This window comes from Schistocerca nitens, chromosome 6 (genome assembly GCF_023898315.1).
Source record: "Schistocerca nitens isolate TAMUIC-IGC-003100 chromosome 6, iqSchNite1.1, whole genome shotgun sequence".
Classification (NCBI taxonomy): domain Eukaryota; kingdom Metazoa; phylum Arthropoda; class Insecta; order Orthoptera; family Acrididae; genus Schistocerca; species Schistocerca nitens.
In genome coordinates, this window is record NC_064619.1 from 393,015,512 (window position 1) to 393,030,280 (window position 14,769).

The 14,769-nt window shown below is 53.7% G+C and overlaps 1 protein-coding gene across 1 annotated transcript in view; it reads left to right on the forward strand.

The window, feature by feature from the left end:
- LOC126263709 (uncharacterized) overlaps positions 1–14,769 on the forward strand; it is a 98,759-nt gene that overhangs the window by 49,981 nt on the left and 34,009 nt on the right. The window contains exon 3 of the mRNA XM_049960850.1: positions 1,357–1,601. Within this exon, the coding sequence (XP_049816807.1) occupies positions 1,357–1,601 (245 nt within the window). The remainder of the gene's footprint in view (positions 1–1,356; positions 1,602–14,769) is intronic.

Below are 14,769 nucleotides of genomic sequence, written 5' to 3' on the forward strand. Positions count from 1 at the left end.
ATGCACTGCTTTTCATTAGCTTTGAAACATAAGCGTATTCTGGTATGTGCAGAAAATCTTACTAGCAATTAAAATCTTGGTGTATGTTTTCTGTTTCCACCAGAAAACTAAAATATGCATGGTCATAATCACATAATTTTTTCTAGTCCTTTAATGTTTTTGTGTGCTAATTGTTAAATGTATAAAACTATTGAAAAAGGAAGATAACTATATTGTGCTTGTAGATTCCATGTTTGGAAATATTTGCCAAATAAGATGAAACAAATGCAAGAGGGTACAAATCTGTACCCTCTTTTGAGAAGTAGTAATTGATGCTCCTAATTATATTTTCTACTCAGTGAGGGACTATTTATTCAGAAGCCATGACCAGTTCTTTTATTTAATCCTTTATTTTCTCTCAGTCCACTGTTAAAGGGGGGTCCATTGAAATATCACTTAAGCTATTAAGCAGAGTATTTAAAATCTATGCACATACATACATCGCATTACTTCTGCCTCCTGCCCATTTTTCACCCCCCCCCCCTGCTCTCCCATGCCATTTTCTCTAAACCCATAACCCATACTGTCTGTTTCAAACTACACCATCCCCTCTCCTCCCCCTCCCTCCTCCTCCTCCCCCCTCCCTCCTCCTCCCCCTCCCTCCTCCTCCTCCCTCCCTCCTCCTCCTCCTCCCTCCCTCCTCCTCCTCCCTCCCTCCTCCTCCCTCCCTCCTCCTCCTACCTCCCTCCTCCTCCTCCCTCCCTCCTCCCCCTCCCTCCTCCTCCTCCCCCTTCCTCCTCCTCCTCCCCCTCCCTCCTCCTCCTCCCCCTCCCTCCTCCTCCTCCCCCTCCCTCCTCCTCCTCCCCCTCCTCCTCCCCCTCCCTCCTCCTCCTCCCCCTCCCTTCTCCTCCTTCTCCTCCCTCTTCCTCCCCCTCCCTCCTCCTCCTTCCCCCCTCTCTCCTCCTCCTCCTCCCCCCTCTCTCCTCCTCCTCCTCCCCCCTCCCTCCTCCTCCTCCTCCTCCTCCTTCCCCCTCCCTCCTCCTCCTCCCTCCTCCTCCTCCCTCCTCCTCCTCCCTCCTCCTCCTCCCTCCTCCTCCTCCTCCTCCTCCTCCTCCTCCTCCCCCTCCCCCCCCTCCCTCCTCCTCCCTCCTCCTCCTCCTCCCCCCCTCTTAGACCCAGGCACTACCTCACCCTGAGAGGGTACTCTAATTCTGTGGTATAATTGAATAATCTAATTAACTAAAGCAATGTGAACTGTGTTGATAGTGTCTGTTAATACCTATTTCAGTTGCTACTCCAATGGGCAGCATCATTCCTGTACATCTAATTGTCTTAGTTCTGACGCATTGTTTTTCTGAAGATTTATTTTGTTTTCAGAAACCACCTCTTTATTTCCTGCATGGTGCTGGCTCTTCAGCAGACATTTGGTTAAGAGTAATGAAACATTTTGCTAAAATGGGATTTGAAGTTGTTGCTCCAGACATGTTGGGTCATGGCTACAGCTCTGCTCCTGACAGTCCAGCACTATACTCATTCAGTAATATACTGAAAGATGCTGTAGAAATATTTGATAAGTTCATAAGTGAACAGCAGAAATGTGTCATCATTGGTCATGCATATGGGTGAGTAATGCATAAAATACTTATTAATTGTTCATGATGCTGCAGTTACAATAATCAGCATGTTCACTGCCACGAGGCCACTGGTGACCGCAACAGGGCCTTATACATGATGCTGTGTGCATACTGGCAGCCACAGCAGACCCTGGTGCTGTGCCTTGGTCTGGCTTGACGGTGAAACATCCATCACTATGCATGCAGCAGTCAACGTGTTAAAATACGTTCAGGATGGCCGTGCATTTTTTGGTACTCTCAAGTAGAAAAGATGTGAAACTTCTCAAAAAATTTTAATGTTTTACAGTTTTAGAAGTCAGATTAAGGCTTTATGTCTGAAACTCACACTTCGATATCTTAACAACTGTAAATCTGCAAATCTGAAGATGTACAAAAGAGAATAATTCAGGAACTGCTTATGATAACAATACTGTTATACACTGAAAATAAGTCATTTAATCTTGAAGATGGTCCTTCACAGGTTTTAACTTAAGGAAGAGGATATGCTAAACATACCAGCAATCATGTAAGTGTGGAGAAAACATGTCAAAGAGCTTCTGTGTTAGCATACATTTAGGGTGATCATAGAAATATTATTAAACTAATGAAAACTGAGGACACAGTAGCTAAAGGTTATCAAAAATTGTTAATATACTCAAAAAAAATTTGAAAAACACGAAAATGTGTAAATTATCAGGGACGATAGCATCCTAGAATACTTGAACAACCATTCCACTCGATGTTCCTGGAACTGCGGCAAAAGAACTCTTAAAAACTATTCAGAGACTAAAATCCAAGAAGACTGCAGGTGCTGAAGAAATCCATAATGAAGCATGTGAGCGAAGAAATAGCTAAAGCACCTTTGGGTATAGCGAACTGCCTATTTAAATCAGTATTTCCAGAAATATTAAATATAAGCAAAGTAGTGCCAATATATCTACATCTACATTTATACTCCGCAAGCATACTTTACGTGCCACTGTCATTACCTCCCTTTCCTGTTCCAGTCGCGTATGGTTCGTGGGAAGAACAACTGTCTGAAAGCCTCCGTGCGCGCTCTAATCTCTCTAATTTTACATTCGTGATCTCGGGAGGTATAAGTAGAGGGAAGCAATATATTCGATACCTCATCCAGAAACGCACGCTCTCGAAACCTGGCGAGCAAGCTACACCGCGATGCAGAGCGCCTCTCTTGCAGAGTCTGCCACTTGAGTTTATTAAACATCTCCGTAACGCTATCACGGTTACCAAATAACCCTGTGATGAAACGCGCCGCTCTTCTTTGGATCTTCTCTATCTCCTCCGTCAACCCGATCTGGTACGGATCCCACACTGATGAGCAATACTCAAGTATAGGTCGAACGAGTGTTTTGTAAGCCACCTCCTTTGTTGATGGACTACATTTTCTAAGCACTCTCCCAATGAATCTCAACCTGGTACCCGCCTTACCAACAATTAATTTTATATGATCATTCCATTTCAAATCGTTCCGCACGCATACTCCCAGATATTTTACAGAAGTAACTGCTACCAGTGTTTGTTCCGCTATCATATAATCATACAATAAAGGATCCTTCTTTCTATGTATTCGCAATACATTACATTTGTCTATGTTAAGGGACAGTTGCCACTCCCTGCACCAAGTGCCTATCCGCTGCAGATCTTCCTGCATTTCGCTACAATTTTCTAATGCTGCAACTTCTCTGTATACTACAGCATCATCCGCGAAAAGCCGCATGGAACTTCCGACACTATCTACTAGGTCATTTATATATATTGTGAAAAGCAATGGTCCCATAACACTCCCCTGTGGCATGCCAGATGTTACTTTAACGTCTGTAGACGTCTCTCCATTGATAACAAATGCTGTGTTCTGTTTGCTAAAAACTCTTCAATCCAGCCACACAGCTGGTCTGATAATCCGTAGGCTCTTACTTTGTTTATCAGGCGACAGTGCAGAACTGTATCGAATGCCTTCCGGAAGTCAAGAAAAATAGCATCTACCTGGGAGCCTGTATCTAATATTTTCTGGGTCTCATGAACAAATAAAGCGAGTTGGGTCTCACATGATCGCTGTTTCCGGAATCCATGTTGATTCCTACATAGTAGATTCTGGGTTTCCAAAAACGACATGATACTCGAGCAAAAGGAAAGGTGCCAAATATGATCCAAATAACCATAATCAGCAGCTTTAATATTTGACTTCTTAAAAATATTTGAGATGCTTATTGACCCCCTTTAGGATTCGGGGAGGTGCACCAGCTCCAGATAGAATCCATTGGGTGGATTAACAATGAGGGCCAGTTTGCCAGCCAGCCTGAATGTGGTTTTTAGACAGTTTTTCAGTATTCAGACAGGTGATTACTGGACTGATACCCATGTCCCATCTCTGTTACACAATTTGCATACACTTCAAATACATTCTCACACTTTCACATGGATGACACAGATGGAATACACAAATTGTATTGGGGAGGAGGAGGGGGATGATACGAAGGGCTGTCAGCCACCCTCTGCCACCAGTGTCTAACACTGCAAAATCCAGATTAACAAGCTGACCCTGTAAAGAGACAGAATAAGGCCAAGAAAAAGAAAGATTAGAGATGAAAATCGAACAATGGAAACTCCAGGTAGGAATATCAACAATGTAGGAAGAGACAATTGCTACTTACCATAAAGAAGACATGTCAAGTGCAGACAGGCACAATTAAGACACTCACATTAAGCTTTCAGCCATAGCCTTCATCAGTAAAAGAGACACACACACACACACACACACACACACACACACACACACACACACCATTCACATACACACACGCAAGCACACCTCACACACATGATTGCCAACTCCAGGATACACAGTAAACTGAGTAAATTCTTAGAGAAACACAATATTCTATTTTAGGTAGTATGTGGTTCCCAAAGAGGGACATCTACAGAAGCAGCTACAGCATGTCTAACCTAGCAGAATCTCATATGATATTACGGTGTGAGCATCCACAGCTTTGTTGATATATGTTAAAAATGTTCTTTAAAAAATTTGTTGAAATCTTCTAGAACAGCTTCTGGAAACTGCATTAGCTGTTAATAAGCCTTTATTCTAAGATTAAACATGACAAGTTTCGCAGTATTGTAATAGCATATTCAGAGGAAAATCTACAAAACATAGAATGTAAATTAGGAGCAAGCTACTGTATTTACCCAAGTATAAGACCACCCTGATTATAAAAAACTCCCCTTTTTTAAGGGACTCCTCAAGAAAAAAATTATTTTAACATATTCTGACCAGTTAAAATTATACATGTTATGCCATGTATTGATTGTCTACACATTTTGTTAATATTAGGAGGGAAAAATAATAAAAAAGAAATGGTTTACATTAATTTTCAGACCATTTTTTTCTGCTAACCTTGTAGTCTGTATTATCACCATTTTTAATAATAATAATAATAATAATAATAAATACCGTACAGTTAAAAGGAAGTCACGCTTGATCAAGGTCCGCGTCACTTTCATTTCGAACCAGACCTAAGGTCTGAGAAAGGAAAGAAATAATAATAATAATAATAATAATAATAATAATGCAAGGCGACATTCGAAGGTAGTATTATTTATAAATAATATGTGCCCAAAAAAACCCACCAGAAGCTCATTTACAGTAAGGCTGTTGCAAAGGAGCACGAGGATGTAAAGAGCAACTGATAATAGATGCAGAGGTGACATATCAAGCTAAAACTAAACAAAGGTTGCTACACTACGCATACATTGATTACCAAAAAGCTTTTGATAGTGTACCTCACTCATGGTTACTACAGATATTGGAAATATACAAAGTAGATCCTAAATTGATACAGTTCCTAAACATAGTAATGAAAAATTGGAAAACCACACTTAATATACAAACAAATTCAAATAATATCACATCACAGCCAATACAGATTAAGCGTGGAATATAACAAGGACACTCATTAAGTCCTTTCTGGTTCTGCCTTGCTCTGAACCCACTATCCAACATGCTAAATAATACAAATTATGGATATAATATTACTGGAACATACCCACACAAAATCACACATTTGCTATACATGGATGATCTATAACTACTGGCAGCAACAAATCAACAACTCAACCAATTACTAAAGATAACAGAAGTATTCAGCAATGATATAAATATGGCTTTTGGAACAGACAAATGTAAGAAAAATAGCATAGTCAAGGGAAAACACACTAAACAAGAAGATGACATATTGGATAACCACAGCGACTGCATAGAAGCGATGGAAAAAACAGATGCCTATAAATATCTAGGATACAGACAAAAAATAGGAATAGATAATACAAATATTAAAGAAGAACTAAAAGAAAAATATAGACAAAGACTAACAAAAATACTGAAAACAGAATTGACAGCAAGAAACAAGACAAAAGCTATAAATACCTATGCTGTACCAATATTGACCTACTCATTTGGAGTAGTGAAATGGAGTAACACAGACCGAGAAGCACTCGATACACTTACACGATCACATTGCCACAAATATAGAATACAGCACATACATTCAGCAACAGAAAGATTCACATTAAGCAGAAAGGAAGGAGGAAGGGGATTTATCGACATAAAAAACCTACATTATGGACAGGTAGACAATTTAAGAAAATTCTTCATAGAACGAGCAGAAATCAGCAAAATACACAAAGCAATCACTCATATAAATACATCTGCTACACCACTGCAATTTCATAATCACTTCTACAACCCTTTAGATCACATAACATCAACAGATACGAAGAAAGTAAATTGGAAAAAGAAAACACTACATGGCAAGCACCCGTATCATCTAACACAGCCACACATCGATCAAGACGCATCCAAACCATGGCTAAGAAAAGGCAATATATACAGTGAGATGGAAGGATTCATGATTGCAATACAGGATCAAACAATAAACACCAGGTATTACAGCAAGCGTATTATTAAAGATCCCAATACCACAACAGATAAATGCAGACTTTTCAAACAACAAATAGAAACAGTAGATCACATCACAAGCGGATGTACAATACTAGCAAATACAGAATACTCCAGAAGACATGACAATGTTGCAAAAATAATTCATCAACAGCTTGCCTTACAACATAAACTTATAAAACAACAAGTTCCTACATACAAGTATGCACCACAAAATGTACTGGAGAATGATGAATACAAATTATACTGGAACAGACCCATTATAACAGATAAAACAACAGCACATAACAAACCTGACATCATACTCACCAATAAAAAGAAGAAATTAACACAACTGATCGAAATATCCATACCCAATACAACAAATATACAAAAGAAAACAGGAGAAAAAATTGAAAAATACATCCAACTGGCTGAGGAAGTCAAGGACATGTGGCATCAGGATAAAGTTGACATTATACCAATTATACTATCAACTATAGGAGTCATACCACCAGTACATCATCCACCAGTACATCAATGCAATACAGCTACATCCAAACTTATATATACAACTACAGAAATCCGTAATTATTGATACATGTTCAATTACCCGAAAGTTCCTAAACGCAATGTAACATATACCGTACAGTTAAAAGGAAGTCATGCTTAATCAAGGTCTGAGAAAGGAAAGAAATAATAATAATACAAATAGCATACCTGTGAAAGTATCTTCATTGTCACATTCATTTGCCTCCTCAAATACATATCAGATTTCACTTTTGTACTGATGTGAAAATGTAACAATGTCCCTTGCTTCCAAACATATTGCCAACCTGCCACTCTTGTCATTGGCTGTATTGAAATAGCTGACACACCCTATCAGTCATGTGAAGGCAACGGCAACATTGTGACAAGAAATGAGTAAGTACGCCACTGGTCGTATCTAGATTTTTACCAACTCCTGCAGGAATGAATACTATTCTTGAGTACTTGTCCAATTTAAAAGTCAGTTTGATTCCGACTACAAACTGATTCAGGAAAACTGTGGTTTGAACGTGATAGATGTTCATAAAAAGCCAAAGAAAGTGGTATAGATTCCCACAGTTGGCAACATGATAGTGCTTGCTCAGCCATACGCTCATTATTCATAACCACTCCGCTCCCCTCCCCTTCCCCCTGCCCTCTCCTACCCCTCCCCTTCCCCCTGCCCTCTCCGACCCCTCTGTTTCCCCATGCCCTCACTTCCCCTCCCCTCCCCTGCGCTCACCTTCCCCTCCCCGCCCCTGCGTCACCTTCCCTTCCCCTCCCCTGCGCTCACCTTCCCCTCCCCTCCCCTGTGCTCACCTTCCCCTCCCCTCCCCTGTGCTCACCTTCCCCTCCCCTCCCCAGCGCTCACATTCCCCTCCCCTCCCCTGCGCTCACATTCCCCTCCCCTCCCCTGCGCTCACCTTCCCCTCCCCTCCCCTGCGCTCACCTTCCCCTCCCCTCCCATGCGCTCACCTTCCCCTCCCCTCCCCTGCGCTCACCTTCCCCTCCCCTCCCCTGCGCTCACCTTCCCCTCCCCTCCCCTGCGCTCACCTTCCCCTCCCCTCCCCTGCGCTCACCTTCCCCTCCCCTCCCCTGCGCTCACCTTCCCCTCCCCACCCCTGCGCTCACATTCCCCTCATGTCCCCTGCTCTCCCTCCCCTCCCTCCCCTGCCCTCACTCCCCTCCCTCGCACTCCCTCCCCTGCCCTCACTCCCCTCCCTCGCCCTCCCTCCCCTGCCCTCCCTCCCCTGCCCTCCCTCCCCTGCCCTCCCTCCCCTGCCCTCCCTCCCTTGCTCTCCCTCCCCTGCCCTCCCTCCCCTGCCCTCCCTTCCCTCCATCACCTCCCTCCCTCCCCTGCCCTCCCCTTCCTCCCCTGCCCTCCCCTTCCTCCCCTGCCCTCACTCCCCTCCCTCGCCCTCCCTCCCCTGCCCTCCCTTCCCTCCGTCACCTCCCTCCCTCCCCTGCCCTCCCTTCCCTCCCTCCCCTTCCTCCCACCCCTGCCCTCCCTTCCCTCCCTCCCCCCTCCCTCCCCTGCCCTCCCTTCCCTTCCTTCCCTCCCTCCCCTCCCTCCCACCCCTGCCCTCCCTTCCCTTCCTCCCTTCCCTTCCTCCCTTCCCTCCCAGCCCCTTCCTTCCCACCCCTTCCTTCCCACCCCTTCCCTCCCACCCCTTCCCTCCCACCCCTGCCCTCCCACCCCTGCCCTCCCACCCCTGCCCTCCCACCCCTGCCCTCCCACCCCTGCCCTCCCTTCCCTCCCTCCCCTACCCTCCCCACCCTTCCCTTCCACTTCCCCGCCCCCCGTCCTCTCCCCCTCCCCCGCTCCCGTCCTCTCCCCCTCCCCCGCCCCCCCGTCCTCTCCCCCTCCCCCGCCCCCCCCGTCCTCTCCCCCTCCCCCGCCCCCCCGTCCTCTCCCCCTCCGCCGCCCCCCGTCCTCTCCCCCTCCGCCGCCCCCCGTCCTCTCCCCCTCCGCCGCCCCCCGTCCTCTCCCCCTCCCCCGCCCCCCGTCCTCTCCCCCTCCCCCGCCCCCCGTTCTTTCCCCCCTCCCCCGCCTCCCGTCCTCTCCCCCCTCCCCCGCCTCCCCCAGTCCTCTCCCCCCTCCCCCGCCCCCAGTCCTCTCCCCCCTCCCCCGCCCCTCGTCCTCCCCCCTCCCCCGCCCCTCGTCCTCCCCCCTCCCCCGCCCCTCGTCCTCCCCCCTCCCCCGCCCCTCGTCCTCCCCCCTCCCCCGCCCCTCGTCCTCCCCCCTCCCCCGCCCCTCGTCCTCCCCCCTCCCCCGCCCCTCGTCCTCCCCCCTCCCCCGCCCCTCGTCCTCCCCCGCCCCTCGTCCTCCCCCCTCCCCCGCCCCTCGTCCTCCCCCCTCCCCCGCCCCTCGTCCTCCCCCCTCCCCCGCCCTCGTCCTCCCCCCTCCCCTGCCCTCGCCCTCCCCCCTCACCTGCCCTCGCCCTCCCCCACCCCTGCCCTCGCCCTCCCCCCTCCCCTGCCCTCGCCCTCCCCCCTCCCCTGCCCTCGCCCTCCCCTGCCCTCGCCCTCCCCTGCCCTCCCCTGCCCTCGCCCTCCCCCTCCCCTGCCCTCGCCCTCCCCCCTCCCCTGCCCTCGCCCTCCCCCCTCCCCTGCCCTCGCCCTCCCCCCTCCCCTGCCCTCGCCCTCCCCCGCCCTCCCCCGCCCTCGCCCTCCCCCCTCCCCTGCCCTCGCCCTCCCCCCTCCCCTGCCCTCGCCCTCCCCCTCCCCTGCCCTCGCCCTCCCCCCTCCCCTGCCCTCGCCCTCCCCCCTCCCCTGCCCTCGCCCTCCCCCCGTCCTCCCCCCTCCCGCGCCCCCCATCGCCCGCCCCCGTCCTCCCCCCTCCCCCGCCCCCGTCCTCCTCCCCTCACGTCCTCCTCTCGCCCCTCCCCTCATGTCCTCTCGCCCCTCCCCTCACGTCCTCTCGCCCCTCCCCTCACGTCCTCCTCTCGCCCCTCCCCTCACGTCCTCCTCTCGCCCCTCCCATCCACTCCCCTCCCCTCACCCCTCCCATCCACTCCCCTCACCTCACCTCCCCCCTCCCCTCACCTCCCCCTCCCCTCACCTCCCCCTCTCCCCCTCCCCTCACCTCCCCCTCTCCCCCTCCCCTCACCTCCCCCTCTCCCCCTCCCCTCACCTCCCCCTCTCCCCCTCCCCTCACCTCCCCCTCTCCCCCTCCCATTCACTCCCCTCACCTCACCTCATCATCGCCCCCGCCCCTCGTCTCCCCCTCTCACCCTCACCTACCCTCATCTCCTCCCCTCATCTCCTCCCCTCCCCTCCCCCTCCCCTCCCCTGTCCTCCCCCTCCCCTCCCCTGTCCTCCCCCTCCCCTCCCCTGTCCTCCCCCTCCCCTCCCCTGTCCTCCCCCTCCCCTCGCCACCCCTGTCGTCCCCCTCCCCTCCCCTGTCCTCCCCCTCCCCTCCCCTGTCCTCCCCCTCCCCTCCCCTGTCCTCCCCCTCCCCTCCCCTGTCCTCCCCCTCCCCTCGCCACCCCTGTCGTCCCCCTCCCCTCGTCACCCCTGTCGTCCTCCTCCCCTGTCCTCCACCTCCCCTCCCCTGTCGTCCCCCCCCTCGCCACCCGTCGTCCCCCTCCCCTCGCCACCCGTCGTCCCCCTCCCCTCGCCACCCCTGTCGTCCCCCTCGCCACCCCTGTCGTCTCCCTCGCCACCCCTGTCGTCCCCCTCCCCTCGCCACCCCTGTCGTCCCCCTCCCCTCGCCACCCCTGTCGTCCCCCTCCCCTCGCCACCCCTGTCGTCCCCCTCCCCTCGCAACCCCTGTCGTCCCCCTCCCCTCGCAACCCCTGTCGTCCCCCTCCCCTCGCCACCCCTGTCGTCCCCCTCGCCACCCCTTTCGTCCCCCTCGCCACCCCTTTCGTCCCCCTCGCCACCCCTTTCGTCCCCCTCGCCACCCCTTTCGTCCCCCTCGCCACCCCTTTCGTCCCCCTCGCCACCCCTGTCGTCCCCCTCGCCACCCCTGTCGTCCCCCTCGCCACCCCTGTCGTCCCCCTCGCCTCCCCTGCCCTGCCCTACCCCCCTGCCCTGCCCCCTCCCCTGCCCTGCCCTGCCCTACCCCCTCCCCTGCCCCCTGCCCTACCCCCTCCCCTGCCCTGCCCTACCCCCCTGCCCTACCCCCTCCCCTGCCCTGCCCTACCCCCCTGCCCTACCCCCCTGCCCTACCCCCTCCCCTGCCCTGCCCTACCCCCCTGCCCTACCCCCTCCCCTGCCCTGCCCTACCCCCCTGCCCTACCCCCTCCCCTGCCCTGCCCTACCCCCCTGCCCTACCCCCTCCCCTGCCCTGCCCTACCCCCCTGCCCTACCCCCTCCCCTGCCCTGCCCTACCCCCTCCCCTGCCCTGCCCTACCCCTCCCCCCTGCCCCTTCCCTGCCCTCCCCCCTCCCCTCCACTCGCAACACTAATAAAAGACTTACACATTCCACAAACGGCATCACTCATCTTTTGACATACAGAACAGGTGCACCTCAATACCCACTGCAGACACAATAAAACTGTTTGAAGGAACTTATCACAAAACAAACTATCGCAGACAATATTAATGCAATAACTAAAACCCTCAAAGCAATCACATCCCAAAATTACTTCCAATTTGAAAAAGAAATTTTACTTGCAAGAAGATGGACTTTCCTTGGGATCCCCAAATTCAGGAACACTGGCAAACACATTCTTCGACCACATAGAAAACACAATCTTTGATACAGTCATCACAAAGGCAGGATACAAAATTGTTTACTGGTACAGATATGTGGACTACATAATCTGTATGGTATATGAACCAACAGAGAACATTGATAAACTTTATACAGATATAAAGAATGTATATAAAAATATTCAGTTCACCATGGAAAAAGAAACACAAAAGCAAATACATTTCTTGGACACAATAATAAAGAGCCAACAATAAACACACATTTCACGTCTTCAGAAAGCCAACATCCACAGACATAATTATATATGCTTCATCCAACCACCCGCAGAATCAAAAATTAGCAGCCCTAAGACACGTGTTACACAGCATCCCACTCTGCAAAGAAAACTATGAAAAAGAATTACAAACAGTACAAACTCAGAGCCGCAAACAATGTTTAAAACACCCATCTACTACAAAAACTCAACAAAAAAAATTAAAACACAACTAAAGCAAAATCAAAACAAGCAGAGAACACAAACACTAAAGAACCCCACAGACACTACAGCATACATGAAAACACAAAACAATTAAACCCATGACATCAACTCTTACATACGAACACAAAGCAACACACAAGATAGCAAATGTACTAAAGAAAAAGGGATTACGAATAGCTTACAGAACAAGAAACATATTCCACATACGTTTACAAACAGACAAATCAGGTAAGTACCAACTTCTAAATTAGATATAAAGAACCCCCGTCTCCTCCCCGCCCACCGTCTCCTCCCCGCCCACCGTCTCCTCCCCGCCCACCGTCTCCTCCCCGCCCACCGTCTCCTCCCCGCCCACCGTCTCCTCCCCGCCCACCGTCTCCTCCCCGCCCACCGTCTCCTCCCCGCCCACCGTCTCCTCCCCGCCCACCGTCTCCTCCCCGCCCACCGTCTCCTCCCCGCCCACCGTCTCCTCCCCGCCCACCGTCTCCTCCCCGCCCACCGTCTCCTCCCCCACCGCCCACCGTCTCCTCCCCCACCGCCCACCGTCTCCTCCCCCACCGCCCACCGTCTCCTCCCCCACCGCCCACCGTCTCCTCCCCCACCCCCCACCGTCTCCTCCCCCACCCCCCACCGTCTCCTCCCCCACCCCCCACCGTCTCCTCCCCCACCCCCCACCGTCTCCTCCCCCACCCCCCACCGTCTCCTCCCCCACCCCCCACCGTCTCCTCCCCCACCCCCCACCGTCTCCTCCCCCACCCCCCACCGTCTCCTCCCCCACCCCCCACCGTCTCCTCCCCCACCCCCCACCGTCTCCTCCCCCACCCCCACCGTCTCCTCCCCCACCCCCACCGTCTCCTCCCCCACCCCCCACCGTCTCCTCCCCCACCCCCCACCGTCTCCTCCCCCACCCCCCACCGTCTCCTCCCCCACCCCCCACCGTCTCCTCCCCCACCCCCCACCGTCTCCTCCCCCACCCCCCACCGTCTCCTCCCCCACCCCCCACCGTCTCCTCCCCCACCCCCCACCGTCTCCTCCCCCACCCCCCACCGTCTCCTCCCCCACCCCCCACCGTCTCCTCCCCCACCCCCCACCGTCTCCTCCCCCACCCCCCACCGTCTCCTCCCCCACCCCCCACCGTCTCCTCCCCCACCCCCCCACCGTCTCCTCCCCCACCCCCCCACCGTCTCCTCCCCCACCCCCCCACCGTCTCCTCCCCCACCCCCCACCGTCTCCTCCCCCACCCCCCACCGTCTCCTCCCCCACCCCCCACCGTCTCCTCCCCCACCCCCCACCGTCTCCTCCCCCACCCCCCACCGTCTCCTCCCCCACCCCCCACCGTCTCCTCCCCCACCCCCCACCGTCTCCTCCCCCACCCCCCACCGTCTCCTCCCCCACCCCCCACCGTCTCCTCCCCCACCCCCCACCGTCTCCTCCCCCACCCCCCACCGTCTCCTCCCACTACTCCCCTCCCCCTCACTTCAACTCCCACTACTCCCCTCCCCCTCACTTCAACTCCCACTACTCCCCTCCCCCTCACTTCAACTCCCACTACTCCCCTCCCCCTCACTTCAACTCCCCTCCCCCTCACCTCTCCTCTCCTCACTTCAACTCCCCTCCCCCTCACCTCTCCTCTCCTCACTTCAACTCCCCCCCCCCCTCACCTCTCCTCTCCTCACTTCAACTCCCCTCCCCCTCACCTCTCCTCTCCTCACTTCAACTCCCCTCCCCCTCACCTCTCCTCTCCTCACTTCAACTCCCCTCCCCCTCACCTCTCCTCTCCTCTCTTCTACTCCCCTCCCCCTCACCTCTCCTCTCCTCTCTTCTACTCCCCTCCCCCTCCTCATCTCCCCCCTCCCCATCTCCCCCTCCCCATCTCCCCCCTCCCCATCTCCCCCCTCCCCATCCACATCTCCCCCTCCACTTCCCCCTCCCCCTACACATCCCCCCTCCCCCTCCACATCTCCCCTCCCCCTCCACATCTCCCCTCCCCCATCTCCCCCTCCCCCATCTCCCCCTCCCCCATCTCCCCCTCCCCCATCTCCCCCTCCCCATCTCCCCCTCCCCATCTCCCCCTCCACCTCCCCATCTCCCCCTCCCCCTCCACCTCCCCATCTCCCCCTCCACCTCCCCATCTCCCCCCTCCCCATCTCCCCCCTCCCCATCTCCCCCCTCCCCCCTCCCCATCTCCCCCCTCCCCATCCCCCCTCCCCCTCCACATTTCCCCCCTCCCCCTCATCTCCCCCCTCCCCCTCCACATTTCCCCCTCCCCCTCATCTCCCCCCTCCCCCTCCACATCTCCCCCCTCCCCCTCCACATCTCCCCCCTCCCCCTCCACATCTCCCCCCTCCCCCATCTCCCCCTCCCCCATCTCCCCCTCCACATCTCCCCCTCCACCTCCCCATCTCCCCCCTCCCCATCTCCCCCTCCACCTCCCCATCTCCCCCTCCACCTCCCCATCTCCCCCTCCCCCTCCACCTCCCCATCTCCCCCCTCCCCATCTCCCCCCTCCACCTCCACCTCCCCATCTCCCCCCTCCCCCTCCACCTCCCCATCTCCCCC